Consider the following 16,385-nt stretch of genomic DNA (forward strand, 5'->3'; position numbering starts at 1 on the left):
GAGTGATATTTTTATCAAATATGAGTTATCGGAAAACAAATATGTAGTAGCCTTCTTTTATATATGTGCAAAATTGACATCTCTTTAAAATTAAGTTTCTCGTAGACTTTGTAAAAGCACATCATTATACATGTGTTCATGATATTTCTATTCTCATAGAAGCAAGAGCAATGTGGACTCTAAGTTTGTGACCAAGCTGAACTATGAGGAACTCACAGACTTCATGGAACAGGTCCAGAGTCTGCCTTGTGACATCCGTGAGGCTGAACTCGTCCAGGTAATAATCCCATGCCCGCTATAAACCAATTCAGGAAATGTGGAGAAACTCTTCTAGTAATGGAATAATTTATCAATTATACACAGTAGGCTTATGGTTGCACCATGAGAGAGAGAGGGAAGAGGATTGGGGAGTCCTGAACAGGACTGTCAGTAATCTTTCTTTCTTGAGTGTGTGTGTGTAGTCCTGAAAAGGACTGTAGGTAGTCTAGAAAAAAAGACGGTTGGTAATCTTTCTTGAGCTTATAGTTCTAAGAAGAACTATAGCGCCAGTTGAAGAGGATGGGTAGTAGGATTGGCTCAACTTTTCGAACAGGTTGACTGTCAGTCGTCAGGAGATGAATATATAAGTTGTCGCTTATTTTGAAAGTTTTAATACTAAAATCGCATAATGCACTTAAAAATGGGATTTAAATTCATGTTATTCTTATTACATCTTAATATATTGTCTGCTGAGAGCCAGAAGAGAATTAACTCTTTATGATCGAAAGGGGATAGTGCTGAAACCTTCTCACTTAATCATCAGTATGTACAATTATAGAATACAATATTTATATGTAAATTGATAGGTATTGTCTGTCTTCTTTAATAAAAACCATAGAAATAGGTAAAGATGAAGAAAGCAACATTTATATGTAAAATGATGAAGCATGCAAAATACCCTCATTGGCATGTTACACAAATATATATATTGTTTTAGTATACTTACTTTACTGTTGTACCCCTACTGTTATACCATATCAAGAAATAATTTTTAACACAAAGTACCTACTTCAGATTAGAGCATATAAGAATTTAACAAAAATGGCGGGTATGTAAGAAGAAAGAGAGAAGAAGAAGAAAAAAGAGTATTTAAATGTATATTCATCATGATCATGTATATTATATCAAATGTATACTAAAACAGGGCCCTATGAATGTCAATTATATGTTGTTCCTATGTTCATATGTTGAAGCAAGATTGTTCATGTGCATATAAACAATTATCCTATATGGACACAATAAAGAAATGAAATTAAATGAAAATGATTTCTTTTTTTGAATGTTTAAACAGAAACTTGTAGATGAGGTTGAGAAGTTCCGTTCTGAAGCCCAGGATGCTCTATCCGATGCCATCCCAAACTCTGATAAACTCAAGAGACTTCTTGAAGCTGGTGCTGCACTGGACATAGAGCTTCCAGAGATTCCTAAACTAAAACTGGTAAGATATTCTTAAAGGCACACTGTCCTACTTGTAGCTACTTGCTCCCTCTATATAGAAAACTTACCAAATCGGTGCCTGTTGGTCCCCCATGATCCTCTTTTTCTTATGTTAAATGAGAGCTGAGTTACTGAGATAGCCACCTGTTACAGTGACCTCGCTGGCTCGCTGGGTGGTCTAATCCCTTCTAGCTGAAGTAGTAAAGCCTGTCTTTAACATATAAAGGCCATGCTAGTTTTCCAACACTAGGAATTCAGTGTGAGCTTCCTATCCTTTGGATATACACAACTTCTAAGACTTCTTTTCCCACCAATCCATTCTGAGTTGCGGTGGACAAGTGATGTAAAGGAACAAGAAATAGATGTTCATTGTTGTTTCAATAATGAATTGCTATTTTGTCCCAGGGCCCATGATTTGCAAGAAGATTATAGCTATTTAGAATTGCTTTACTAATATCAGAGGACTGTGATCAATTATTTTTTAAAGCTTACCAATACTGTACAAGAACTTTCTTGTGAAGTAAGGGTCAGCTCTGTAGGCTGCATGATACATTTAATGTTGTTACCATTACTGTAGCTGTTTTGTTTGTTCCAATTGACACATTTTGCCTTTGTTGTTACTCCATACCAGCATGATTTTTTTTAAATTTCTATCTTCAAACTTATCTCTTTTTGGGGGAGAAAATCTGGCCTTTCAGTCCTGCTACAGAAGTTGGAGAATGTAATAACCTCCTTTTGTTAACAATCAAACCGAAAGATCTAACAGCACAAAAGGCATTGTTAATGGAGATGGGGGATTAGGAAACAGCTGCTGTTTAAACCATTGATAACCTAGCAGGGGTCTCAAGTTTGTATTGTATTGGGAAAGGTTACGTGACCTGAATAAAGAGTATTAAAATTTGGGGTCTGTGTACAGGTGTTTTTTTAAGGTTATTTGACTTGGAAAAAGGGACTGACATTGTGGGGCTGTGTATTTGCTCAAGGATTGAAGAAGTTTAAACTGATTAAATTGCACAGCAAAGCAAATATATGTTATATTGAGGAAAATCTTAAATTTACTAATTTGTTCAAGGAGAATTAATTTGTTGTTATGAGAACAAATTGCTATTTTCTCCCATATGTAATACCAACCACATCTATAGATTTCATTATATATATATATATATATATATATATATATGTAATGACTTTATCAAGATGGAAGCAGTAATAGAGCTTGAATCTTTAATGTAGGCTCAATCCTCTATTATTTCCCTCCCATCATTTTTTATTCTGAGTGTATTTCTTTGCTTCTATCCATGTTTTGAGGAGCTTCACCTCGTTGGCTTGATGATTTGCGTTGATTTTGTTTTATCAAAATCTGTTGCCCACTTTTTTTTGCAAATTTACATCATACTTTTTTTTATTTTAAAGGTAAAGACCAGGTTTGGAAACGCCCCCCCCCCCCTCACAACAAATGAAATGGAAGCTCTTATTACCAATCATGTGAAAGAATATGTTTTGACTAATACGTGATCATACAAATTTTGCCGAAAAAAACGCCTACTAATTGATATATTTGATACATTATTATATATATTTGGACCTGATTGATATAATGCATGTGTCACATAGTCCCATATACATCTTTCTGTGTACAGTGCTTTACCAGTACTTTACCAAGACTGGGCCAAATTTCTTATCATTTTGATGATTCCAGAACCTTTCAGTACACACCAATACTTATATGCTAGATGATCAATCTTTTCTGATCTATTCCACAACGTTTCTTTCACAATGCAATCGCATGACCATAACTGGTCTTTATCTTTAAGGTTCATTTATGAGATTCTAAGACATGTATGCATGATGATGCAGGATTCCAGTCTAGCTGTGTATGTAGCTTTACTTGGCCAGATTGCCATGCTAGATTAACCCCAGTCACCTCGAACCATTGTCAAGCCTTCAGAGATTGTCTCTGATTGTGGCCCAACACACTGATGTAGGTGGTACATGTCTCATTGTATATATTGATAATATTACTTTGTTCAGGTGACATGTTTAAAATATTATTTTTAATTTTTTATACTCAATGAGTGAGCTCAAGTACGGTGTTTGGTGTTGGTGTTGGTGTTGAGAGTGTGGAAAGGCTGCTGAACTGAGCTCCAACACTGACCGTCAGTTCAACACCAGCCCTCAACACAGACTACTGGAAATATGTCATATTTCCCGAGGTCAATTCCAACACCAGCCTGATTTCAAGTTCGGTGTTGTGGCTGGTGTTGGTGTTCTTACAACACCAACACCAGCTTTCAACACCGAACTTGAAATCACTCATTGTATTTCTTTGCTTGTATCTGTGTTTGTAGGAGCTTCACCAAGCTAGATGGCTTGATGATGTACGTGCTACCCTTGCCCTACCTACCAGCGTCACCCTTGAGACCCTACGCAAGCTGATAGACTCCGGTGTGAGTCTAGCTCCACACCAAGCCATTGAGAAGGCAATGGCTGAGCTCCAAGAACTCTTGACTGTCAGTGAGAGATGGGAAGAGAAAGCTAAGCTCTGTTTGGTTGCAAAGTAAGTGTGTCCAAACATGCTTAAAGGCCTGTTCTTATTTCATTATACTAAAAGCAGCCTAAAAAATGAATGGCTGTAGGTGTCAGACAGATGTTACATAATATTTTGAATAAAAAATACACTTTGAAAAAAAATGTGTTTTTTTAACCTGCTAACTAAGTAATTGCTGTATGCTTAAATACAGGGACTTCCCAGTTCAAGTAAACAATGGCTTAATCGGACCAGCATTCGTGACTACCCAGTTTGGGGGTATTTTTAAGCTAGGAGATCACTTTTTAGGTGGTCTGTCATCGACAGAGCACCTATAAATTTTGTCAGAATTTTCTTTCTTTCTTATTTCTGTCTTTATTTTTCTTTCTCACCCTTTTTTGTGCCGGGAATTACTCAAAATCGGTTCAGCCAATTACTTTCAATTTTGGCACAGTCATAGATAATTGTCATAAGATGTGACAGCAACCTTTTCAAGGTCATTAGGTCTTCATTACGTTAACCAGGCACCATTTTTTTTTGTCACCCTCTCGCTTTCCCGCCTCTGGCATTGTTTTCCCTCTTTTAAGTCTTAGGATGTTCCTTAATTTTCTCTAGCCCTTTCCTTTGCCCTTTGTATTCTTATTTCACCCCTACCATGTTTCCTTATACTATCTTCTCTCCTTCCAAGTGCATGCATTCTGATACCTCTTTAATCCCTCTTTCCAGCTATTTTTTTTACATGACTATACCCCGTCTCCATATTTCCTTAATATCTATTTACTGCCATACATCTCTCTCTCTCTCTCTCTTCATCTCTCCATCTGAGAGCTTTAAAAAATATGTCCAGACCACCTCATTCATCTTCAGTGACGAATTCTCTCGTTATGACATGTTTTGATAGACATTGCGTGGTGATGCAGGATTCCAGTATGGCTTACCATATAGCTTTACTCGGCCAGATTGCCATGCTAGATTAACCCCAGTCACCTCGAACCATTGTCAAGCCTTCAGAGATTGTCTCTGATTGTGGCCCAACACACTGATGTAGGTGGTACACTGAGTCCTTATAGTCTTTATGAGGCTGTATCTAGGACAAATGAATGGTGTCATGGTATTTCCTGAAACTTGTGGTTCTGATTACTTCAATTGTTTTCATTCCCTTTGGTTATCTCCACATATGTGGGCTATGTTAAGCTGCCATAGGATGAACAATTGCAATCTAAGTGGACACAGCTTTCCTTCTGTTGTGTCCTCCCATGAATTGACTTCATAGGCAGAGCTTTTATCTGAAAAACTTTTAATAGCATGTTTTCGCTATTATCACTGAAAATTTTGATCTTGTGTTATAGGCCGAGACATGCCATCGCTACTCTAGAGGCAATCATCAACGAGGCACGCAACATCCCTGTTCACCTTCCCAACACAATATCTCTCAAGGAAGCACTCAAGAAGGCTAAAGACTGGAGCAAGCAGATTGAAGAAATACAGGTTTGTGTATGGCGTAATTGATAGAATGTGATATGAATTTTGTAATGATCATGACCAAGTGAATGAATATGAATTTTAGTTTTGAAAAGTCATTGTTATTGGTGGCATGATGATGCAGGATTCCAGTATGGCTTACCATATAGCTTTACTTGGCCAGATTGCCATGCTAGATTAACCCCAGTCACCTCGAACCATTGTCAAGCCTTCAGAGATTGTCTCTGATTGTGGCCCAACACACTGATGTAGGTGGTACACTATCCTCAGGTAGTTTGAATGAGATCCAAGCACTATGGTTCTTGCATAGAAATATGAACTTGATGTACATTTATGAATCACTAGTTTCCTAACTATCGAAACGTCACTGTGTCTTTTCCTTCCATTAAGTCATGTAATTTCAGGATTTCGTATCTTTTCTGTTGTCACATCAATATGTAAAACGAAAATAGGAAATTTAGCTTATTTGTGAAACAGCAAGGTTTGAAGAGGGTACTTTGATAGACATTTAGTCTGATTCTTAATCTGTAGTTGATAGATTAATGCATATTATACTTATATTCCAATACAGAGTGGTGAACACTTCCCCTACCTGGATGTCCTGGAGTGCATGGTGGTCCATGGTCGTTCCATCCCAGTGCGCCTTGAACAGCTAGCCCAAGTAGAGTCCCAGGTGGCTGCAGCCAGGGCCTGGAGGGACAGAGCAGGACGTACCTTTCTCAAGAAGAACTCCTCCTACACTCTCCTAGAGGTGCTGTCTCCGAGAGCAGATATCGGTCAGTACCTGTCAGGGAAGGCCAGGCGCAAGAAACAGAAGGACATGGAGAGGTTGAAGGAGCAGGAGAAGGAGTATGCAACGGATGTGGACATTGATAGCAGTACCAGTGGATCTAGGGACCCAGCCACCTTTGTAAGTACAAATGATAGGAACTTTGCTCATGCATATTGTGTTTGAATGTGTTTGATAATGGGTACATATGAAAAAAGCCTACAAAGTTTGAATTGCCAGAACTACAGTCAAACTATATTTCCACTAATAATGATTGTTGGAATGGCAGATGGTTTAGTGCAGTGCATGGTAATGCAGGATTCCAGTCTAGCTGTGTATATAGCTTTACTTGGCCAGATTCCCATGCTAGATTAACCCCAGTCACCTCGAACCATTGTCAAAGCCTTCAGAGATTACTCTGGTTGTGGCCCAACACACTGATGTAGGTGATACAGAATTTGGTACCCTTTGACAGATTGAAGGATTATGCTTTTATATATTTTTTCAATTTCTTATGAATCAATAATCTTGTTAGCTTTTGTGCCATTTATTTTTCTTTTCCCACCTGTATTGAGGAACTTATATTTGTTAATTTCTCTTTATGATTTTTCAGATGGCATCTTACAAGAATGCTGAGATTGAAGAGCTGGATGCAATCAACACCTTAAGAGACAAGAATCGTCGCAAACAACAGCTTGAGGAGGATGGTGTAGAGCAGGGCAAGTACTGTGTGTGTCGTAAGCCAGTCAGTGGCTTCATGCTTCAGTGTGAACTGTGTAAGGACTGGTTCCACACAACCTGTGTTCCCTTGCCAAAGGCATCCAACAAGTCAAAGTTTTCCAACGGTCTTGGTGGAAGTAATGTTTCCACCTCTAGTGGTGTCCAGAACATCAAGGATGTCAAGTTTCTCTGTCCAATGTGCTTGAGATCACGCAGGCCTCGCCTAGAGACTATCTTATCACTTCTGGTGTCTCTTCAGAAGCTTCCTGTGAGATTGCCTGAGGGAGAAGCCCTCCAGAGACTGACAGAACATGCCATGAACTGGCAGGACCGTGCCAAGCAAGCACTAGCAACAGATGAACTCTCAGATGCCCTCACTAGGCTCTCCTCCATGAGCCAAAAAATGATGGAGCAGGCAGCCAAAGCCAAGACAGAACGCATCATCTCAGCAGAGCTCAAGAAAGCAGCCAGGAAGCCAGAGCTTCAGGAGCGTGTGGAAAGCATCACAGCAATGGTTGCTGAATCAAGTAACGGTGTCCACCATGACTCCATCCTACATGGTATGCCACCCGTTCCTACAAAGTCTGAGGGGATGAGGCGAGATGAGGAGGAAGAACAGGTTGACATGGACATGGGTGTATCTATCACTATGGATGTGTCCTCTGATGATGTAGGGGTTGATGTTCCGTCTGTGATGTCCAGTGGAATGGACACAGGCTTTGCATCAGAACATGCTTACAGTGCAGCCTCCAAACCAGCACCTTCTCAGGTAAGATGTGTTACAGTTAAGTTATAGTGATACAGTTAGAATTGTACTTTAATGGCAAACAAAATATTTTGATGATGTCAAGAGATTAAGTGTGATACAGTTAAAATTGTGGTTAATGACAAACAAACAGTATAGATAGTTTCAACACGTTAATATTACTTCTCAATATGTTACCAGTGAATGTCAGATCCAGTTTCTAATGTACCAATTCTTGGAATAGGGTTGTAGAGTATCATCTTGTCTAATTTTGATGGCAAAATAATTATTTCCCTACTTTGTCACCCTTTCAAATAAGCCCTCCAAGAAGCACCCCAGAAAGACCCCCTTGATTCCTCGTACTATGGACCCAACATCTCCGCCACCCCCCTTGGGTTCCTCCACTGGCTCCCAATCTTCAGCCACTCTGGAGCTGTCTCTCTATGCTAGGGCTCAGCTAGAGGATCTGATGGTAGAGGGGGACCTGCTAGAAGTCTCCTTGGATGACACTCAGCAGCTATGGCGTGTCCTACAGGCATGCCAACCGGTCCAGCAGGAACGCTTCATGGAACACATTCTGGAGGTAGGTCACTTTTCCTGTCTCAGTGGTCATACTGTGAATCAAGAGATTCCTTTGGACAGCATCTGTATTTCGGTTAATTTGAGCACAAAAGTAGTTTTATCTTCTTGATGGGGTTGATTGCTGTCATTCATATTGCTATGAAACAACACAAGATTGTCATCAGTATCCTAAATGTGCTGTTTAAAATCATACACAATTTTGTTGTATGTTTAACAATTATCACAGATATATCTTTTTAGAAATAGTGCATATTATAGTGCATGGAAATGCAGGATTCCAAGACAGCTTTTCAAATAGCTTTACTTGGCCAGATTCCCATGCTAGATTAACTCCAGTCACCTCGAACCGTTGTCAAGCCTTCAGAGATTTGTCTCTGATTGTGGCCCAACACACTGATGTAGGTGATACAAGTTACTGTACAATAGCACAGCGTTTCCCAAGAGGCCTGCCATTGTCTTGATCTGCAATGGTAAAGATATCCTTCTCTCTTTCTGTAGCAAATGCCACCTGAAAGCCTGGAGAAACTCAAGGTCAAATCGGAGGCCAAGGAGAAGAAGAAGATGAAACTGAAACGCAAGAAGGAAGACATAGAGATCATGTCAGCTGAAATGAAACTGGAGAAGAAGAAAAAGAAGAAAGAGAAGAAGGAGAAGGAACTGGTTCCCCCCGGGTCTGCTCCCTTGACACCCCAGAAGAAATTAGGAGAGAAGGTGAAGAAAGAGGGCAAGGAGAACAAAGAGAAACAGAAGAAGAAAATGAAGAGGAAGAAGGGTGAGTAGTATACAATGTTAGAGAGTACAATATCAATCAGTGGATCGTTCTGACTGAAAATGATTTCTTGAGCCATTTATCTGAAAATCCAAATTTCTGTAGCTTTGTTCATCATATTCTGTGACACATATCTGTTGCTCATATTATGCCATGTCTCATATCAACGTTCAACCATGAAAAAACAATAATGCAATTTTGTGATTTAAATTATTTTATAGTTTGCATGATGAGGAGATGATACTTATATACTCATGTCTGGCTTAAGATGACATTGCAATAGGTCACAGTAACATCAATATTCTTTTCCAGGTACACTATAATCCATGCCAGATATCAACTTCGTGAGAATCATTTTAATTTTTGAAGAAAATACTGAATTGTGTATTCTACTGAAATTTAAACCTGCCACTGGGTTTAAGTTGGTCCAAAGTCAAAGCTAGCATAGGATTTTAGACTGATGTCTATGTTTTCCCTCTGTTGCATGTGACTATATAGGCCTTGCTTCATGTTTAACTAAGTTAGTAGAATATGGGCCTAATTTTTTATATAAAAAAGGATAAATCTTAATAAATAGATTATTTGCCATCTATTGCATCATTCATATCTCACAAAAGAAAATACCAGCTTTATAATTCTTTTTCAATCAAATGAATAATAACGTTTGATTTTGACATATGATTTGCAGGTGAGAAGCTGTTAGGTCCAGGTAACCTGCCTATCAAGAAGGAGGACACTAAGGATGAGCTCATAGTCAATGTTGATGGAGATGAAGATGAAGATGATGAAGTGTGCTCTGCTAAGAAGTGTCTGAGACCCCTGGGTGATGATATCAACTGGGTGCAGTGTGATTGCTGTGAAAAGTGGTATCATCTGCTCTGCATCGGTAAGATATTGATCATGTTATACATTGCTAAACTGACTCCAGACTGTCCAATAATTGACAAAATCTTTGTTTCTGCTTTTGGTCTAATATCAGTCTGTCGTCATTCTTGTCGTTTTGTCTGAGGTATTAGAGGAATCATTATTTTTTTTATTTTTTTTATTTACTTTGCTTGTGATATATCATTGAACCTATTGATAATGAATCAGCATTCGTATGACTTTGGAACAGAGCGTGAGTTAAATTCTGTAATAGGCTTCTTGGAATGAAAAGAAGTCTTCATGGATAGGAACTACTGTAAAAAAAAAACAGTGATGTATATTTGTGTCTTAGTCTGTGATTATCTCTACCCTTATTTAATGGTAATCGTATGTCTATTATTTTGGATCATTTGTGCAGGTATGAAGCAACAACCAGATGAAGATGAAGACTTTGTCTGCAGAATATGTATTAAGAAGCGTGCACTCCAGAAGGCAGGTGGACAGAAACCAAAGCAGAGGACTGACAGTACTAGCCCAAGCCCAGTTACTACCCCTATCAAACAGACCATGACGTCAACAGCCTCTCAAGAAATCATCACTAAGACTGTTGCCATGACACAAGGAGTGGTCAAGGTACACTCTTCAGGTAGATCCAGTGGCAGGAGCTCCCCTGCCACAGTGTCCAGTGGACGAAACTCTCCTACACTTGTACCGAAGAAGGAAGAGGCACAAGGGACATCTGGTAGGAGTTCTCCAGCTCTGTCCACTAGCGGACGTAAAACACCATCAGCCATGTCCCTTGGTAGGAATTCTCCTCTCACGCTAAGCACTGGAAGAAGTTCCCCTGCAACAGTAACCATGCATGCAGCCACTGGTAGGAAGTCACCAGCCCTTACTTTGGCAGACAGGAAATCACCTCTGATCTTCACCAGTAAGAGCGAAATGACCAAAGATGGTCCAACCGAGTTAGATATAACTTCTCAATCTGCAATGTCAGTGCAGAAAGCTGTGGAAAGCATCCTCCCTATGGACAAAGATACAGAGAATAAGATGGTGTGTGAAGAAAATGATCAGGTTCTGGTTCAGAAGCAGAGTGTAAAACTTGAGGTTGTCACAAAACCAAGCTCTGAAATCACTGAAGTGAAGCCCAGCCCACATGCTGTTGTTGTTCCACTCATCACATCGAAACCTTCAGATGAAGGATCTGAAACCCAGAAAGAAGACTCTGCGGCCTCTGCAAAGATAATAGATCCACAAGAGCCTATGTCAACAAATGAGCAGCCACAAGCAAGTGTAGCATCATCCCAAATGCTGTGTGAAAGTGTACAATCGGAGGCGAGTGTCACTGTTGTAAAGTCAGAAACTGTTGCAGCGGCATCCTTGCTGGAGATAGGCCAAGAAGTTAGTGAAGCCATCCAAGATCCCTCGACTACTGAAGATCCAAAATGTGAGAACACTGTGCCAGACGGTACAAGTATCCATATGTCACAATCAGATGATTTAAAGGACACTTCTGAATCTAAAAATGATATGGAACCCATGCCTGTAGATGCTGTCACATCAAACGAAGAAGTGGAAACCAAGGCATCTGAAATTCCAGATTCCGAGAGGAAGGTCGATCCAAAACCACTCTCTCCATCAAGTGAGCAAATGGAAGTGCAGCTTGCCATAGAAGCATGTCAGAACTCTGGCACAGAAAGTGAGCAACCTCCAGATGATGTTAAAGTAGCAGTAGAATCTGAGAACTTGCCAGAAGAACCTATTCAGCCGACTGATTCACAGTCCTCCTCCGAAAGCAATGAGAATGAAGTGCCACCTGCAGTATCGGATGATACACTAGTAGCACAGCCTTCATCACCACCAACTCTCATCAAAGAACCTGAGAGTAATTTACCAGATACAGTTGAGACTCTTGAACCACCACTTGTAGAACCAGTTGAACTTGAACCAATTGCCACTCAGTGTGCCTCTTCAAAGGCACCTGATGCTCCTGCACTGATCCAGGAAGAAGAAGACAAGACTCCTCCAAGTGAACCATCGGAGCCAATGGAGGTCACAGAGTCACTAGATAGTGAACCAAGGCAAGAGTCTGAAGGCACAGGGGAGACATTCCCAGAGAGAGTATGTGATGTGAGTGATGAGCAAATGGAGTCATCATGAGAGAAGCTGGAGTATTTCAGATGATCAGGGGGGCGTTTCACAAAGCCTTTTTTTAATGACAAAAGACAAAAATCAGTGACAAGTCTGCTGATAACCAATCAGAAGCAAGGATTTCAGTAGCTTATAACAAAAACTGTCATCTGTCACTGATGACAAGTTTTGTGAAACGCCCCCCAGATGATCAGAACTGAGTATAGACATCATGAAAAGTAGATGGCAAAGACTTAATGTCATGTAATCATGACAGATCTAATTCATTACTACAGTTCTTATAGCAAAATAGAAAGATGTGTTTCACAATAAATTTAGTCATCCATTTCCCAAACGATTTCCACATGTTCCGTTACTTCATTGTTTATACTGCAACTTAAGAAAGTTACTTTTCACTTTTTAAAAAAGTGAGGTAGGGCAAGTGGAAAGACATGTACTAATCAAATACAGATAGGTCATACTCTGTGATTCTAAATTTGTTAGCAAATGATGGTTTACTATCTTTTTATATCACAAAAACATGTGTTGATGTTTTTTTAACTGATGGTTGTGATTTCTGTCGTTTGATTTCTTGGATGACTAAGTTCTGTTTTTGCACAGTTTGACAACATGTCATCGAGGGATATTAGAAGGTAGAAAAGATATAGGCTTTCGATACAGTATACAATGTTAACAAGAGGAGATCTTGTGTGTAATTATTAGCACATGTACATGAAATTAAGTATTTGCAAAGCTTTATAAACATACTCGGAGCAAAAAACTACAGAAAATGTGAAATTTCACTTAGACTTCATGTAATGTAGTATGTATATGACATAAAGAAGTTCACATTCATTTACCATGTAATGACTATATACAAATTGATTACTGTTGCAGGTTGTTTACGTACAGACATTACATAATGTTGACTCAATCTACTCAATGAATAACATTACATACTAGCCTCAGCCACAGTGATACTCACAATATTTCAGCAACAAACTGGAACCATACAAACCATGTTACACTGCAAACGTCTACCTCTTGAGTCGCTTATGTTGGCTTCATAACCCATTCAAATTCTTTGTGTTTGAAACCGGTGCATGATTTCTTTAAATTCATTTTGTATCTTGTTTCTGTTCCTGTTTCTTAAACAAGAGGTTCAAATATTCAATTTGATTGTTCATCTTGTAAATATGTATCATGTTGTCATGGAAATGCATTCATTTTCTTGAGTTGATAATTGTATATTATTGTGCTTGCACAGTGAAATATGTGGCAGTGCACATGCTGAATGTGTTTGAAATCTTGTCGCAGAAATTAATACTATCTATCAGAGGCATAAACGTGTTGACGACAATCTTATAAACTAGTGCATAACATTCAAAAGATGTCCGAATGGAGAGGCAAAATTTTTGTTTTGATTTTCACTTTTCCTTCTTGTACAAACAACAAGAGGAAAACAACAACTTGTGGAAGGGCATATTCTTTCTTTCTTTGGTCATGTTAACCGTATTTGCCTTCAACTAAACAGTGAGCATGTAGAGAAAAGTTGTATATATAGAAGAAAAAAAATTCACTTTCAATGTATGTTCCACATAGAATGCTTCCCATGATTGATTTGTGGTGAGTGATTAATATTTGATTCAGCTTGGGTTACAAAGCAAGGTTTTGATCTACAAAATATTGATGTTTAGATGATGATCAAAGTGCAAAAAGTTGAAGACTTTGTACAAATACAGGTACATTAATGATGTAACAATAACATAGATTGACAAATCACCTATCCTTGACTGTCTCGTGATGTAAATTGATTTTCCTTGTACTTTGCAAATTGTGAAATATTTAATGAATCATGCATGTATTTAAGCGAGACAAAATGGTGTCTCTTTCTAAACAATCATCTTTTTTTTTCGCTTTTGGGTAAGAACATCTTCTCTTTGTATTTCTTCTTTTTGTACAATCTTGTTTATACATGTACGTGGACATTTGTAAATTGGCATTAGCTCTGATTGTCCATCACAATGAAAGAGGCATAAATGAATACAACAACCGACTTAAGCGAATGCAACAATAGAATATGGGAAGTTACCAGTCATATGGCGATTGCAGTAATCATTTTTGAAAGAAAATCTATGTTTTTCATTTTGAAAAGACGAGCCTGTTTGGATATGTATTTTTTTCCAGTTACTGCATGCATTTTAAGATAGAAGATGCCCAAGTTGGGCAATGAGACTTGGATATCCCACAGTAAGTTTCTCTAATGAGTAGTGGTGTATGTCGTGGAGAGCCCACCGCGATTAGTTCCCTGCTTTTCGAAAGGTCATACCAGAAACACCAACTCCCACAGTCAACCTGGCATGCAGTCACTGGGCTTCTAATACATGTAGCAACCCAACAAGTTTAGGCCTTGGGCTTGGTTACAATTTTCTTTGTTTTCTTTCTGTTCTGTCCTTAGAATGCTGTAAATATATATGTGTATAAAAGATGTGTTTGAATCTGAAGGGTAGACGTAGAGGATCTAGATCAAATGATATTTGTATGTTGTATTTCTCTTGCACTTGGTGAAAAAATGGGGGAAAGCGATAAAGACCAATCAGTAGACATTTCTGTTGTCTAATTTAACATTTCAAATGTAAATTATCTTAATTCCAATTGAAGGAATCATATATCGAGAAGGTCAATGTTACAACCATTTCAATTTTTTTGCTAGAGAAATAAAGCCTTTGTGCTATGAAAGCTAAGCTGTGTTTGAAATTCAATCAATGTTTATCATAAAACTTGTTAGATAGACACATTCAAGAATGAATCCCTATATCTGAGAACTGTATATTGATATTTGTTGCCTGACTCTGCTAACGAGGTCAAGGAAGTGCAGCTCAGTACATGAGCACATCATACTTCTCAAATTAAATGCTTGCAAAAACATTTTCCCCCTTTCTCTCTGTTAATTCCCCCCTCATTATTTGTATCCAATGTGTTGTATTAGACTCTGCAATAAAGAGAGACTTCAATGGGTACTCATTAAACCATTATGACAGTTGCTTCATGACTCACATTTATTTGTCTTGATCGGGGTACAGACTTTCAGAAACAAGGATTAAAAATGTAGATCACAATTTAATGGATATTCACTGAGTAACATTTACATGCAGTGAGATATTCACAATTATCTTCAGTTATTATACTGCAATATGTCTTCTTTTCTTGTCTTGAAAATATATTGTAATTATAATGTTAGTGGGAGAAGACAAATTAATTTAGATCACAATTTAATGGATATTCACTGAGTAACATTTACATGCAGTGAGATATTCACAAATATCTTCAGTTATTATACTGCAATATGTCTTCTTTTCTTGTCTTGAAAATATATTGTAATTATAATGTTAGTGGGAGAAGACAAATTAATTAAGATACATGTTCAAAGTTTTAATGTAATTATTCATGGGACTTCCTACAAGTACCACAGTGACCGATCCAGAGGAGGGGGCATGTGCCCCCGGCCAAAAAAAATATGTTGAAATCAGCCCCAAATTCGCAAAAAATGTACTGGCAAACAGGGACATCCCCCCCCCCCCCCCCCCCGGCCAACAAAAAAAAAAAAAATTAATGCGCGACTTCCAAAGTTGGGCAGGGGGGACATCAAAAAGAAAAGGTACTTTCTTGAGAAAAAAAGGGCACCTACAAAGGGAAATCTTAAAGTTAAAATATACAATTTGTTAGACATTGGTATATACCCCTACATTGGGAATACATTATTATCAGGGATGATTTCAATATTTGTATCTTTATACATCATATAAGATATTGCTTAAGCATCATACTTTGCAGTTGGGTGTGATGGTCTGAATATTCTATTGCGAGCAAGGATTTTTTTTTAAAGATTTGTGAGGTCGCAGTGCAAAAAAATTACATCTTAAAACCCCAATCTTGATTGAGTCATAAGCACATTCTCATAATGGAAGACTGGAAAGACCTTTGATAAGATACATGATTATGTCATCTATAAGCAAGCTTTAGGGAAAAGGTGCTCTCAGTCGCTTTAAAATAGGGGCACGTTTAATGATGAGTGGAAAAGGGGGCACTTATCAAAAGGGATAAAGACACTTACTAGAAAACAAAAGGGGCATGTGTCAAAGTACAAAGGGTAATCATCAGAGGTGAAAACGGGAAACTACACACACCTGAAAAGAGGCACTCCTGGGAGGCACTCACGAGAGATGAAAAAAGGCACTCGTGAGAATGGAAAATGGGTATTTGTCGAAGGAAAAGGGGCACCCATCAGATTTTGATGGGGGCATTTATCAGAGGTGAAAAG

At 38.5% G+C, this 16,385-nt stretch overlaps 1 protein-coding gene across 2 annotated transcripts in view; it reads left to right on the plus strand.

The window, feature by feature from the left end:
- Positions 1–15,099, plus strand: part of LOC578457 (lysine-specific demethylase 5A) — a 48,207-nt gene extending 33,108 nt beyond the window's left edge. For both annotated transcript variants that reach the window (XM_030972087.1, XM_030972088.1), the window contains exons 20-29: positions 160–277; positions 1,331–1,477; positions 3,825–4,033; positions 5,353–5,491; positions 6,057–6,395; positions 6,868–7,743; positions 8,039–8,302; positions 8,800–9,073; positions 9,759–9,956; positions 10,353–15,099. In XM_030972087.1, coding sequence (XP_030827947.1) covers positions 160–277; positions 1,331–1,477; positions 3,825–4,033; positions 5,353–5,491; positions 6,057–6,395; positions 6,868–7,743; positions 8,039–8,302; positions 8,800–9,073; positions 9,759–9,956; positions 10,353–12,094 — 4,306 coding nt within the window. In that variant the 3' untranslated portion in view covers positions 12,095–15,099. The remainder of the gene's footprint in view (positions 1–159; positions 278–1,330; positions 1,478–3,824; positions 4,034–5,352; positions 5,492–6,056; positions 6,396–6,867; positions 7,744–8,038; positions 8,303–8,799; positions 9,074–9,758; positions 9,957–10,352) is intronic.
- Positions 15,100–16,385: the final 1,286 nt, after the last annotated feature.

This window comes from Strongylocentrotus purpuratus, unplaced genomic scaffold (genome assembly GCF_000002235.5).
Source record: "Strongylocentrotus purpuratus isolate Spur 01 unplaced genomic scaffold, Spur_5.0 spur5_scaffold_6, whole genome shotgun sequence".
NCBI classification, from domain to species: domain Eukaryota; kingdom Metazoa; phylum Echinodermata; class Echinoidea; order Camarodonta; family Strongylocentrotidae; genus Strongylocentrotus; species Strongylocentrotus purpuratus.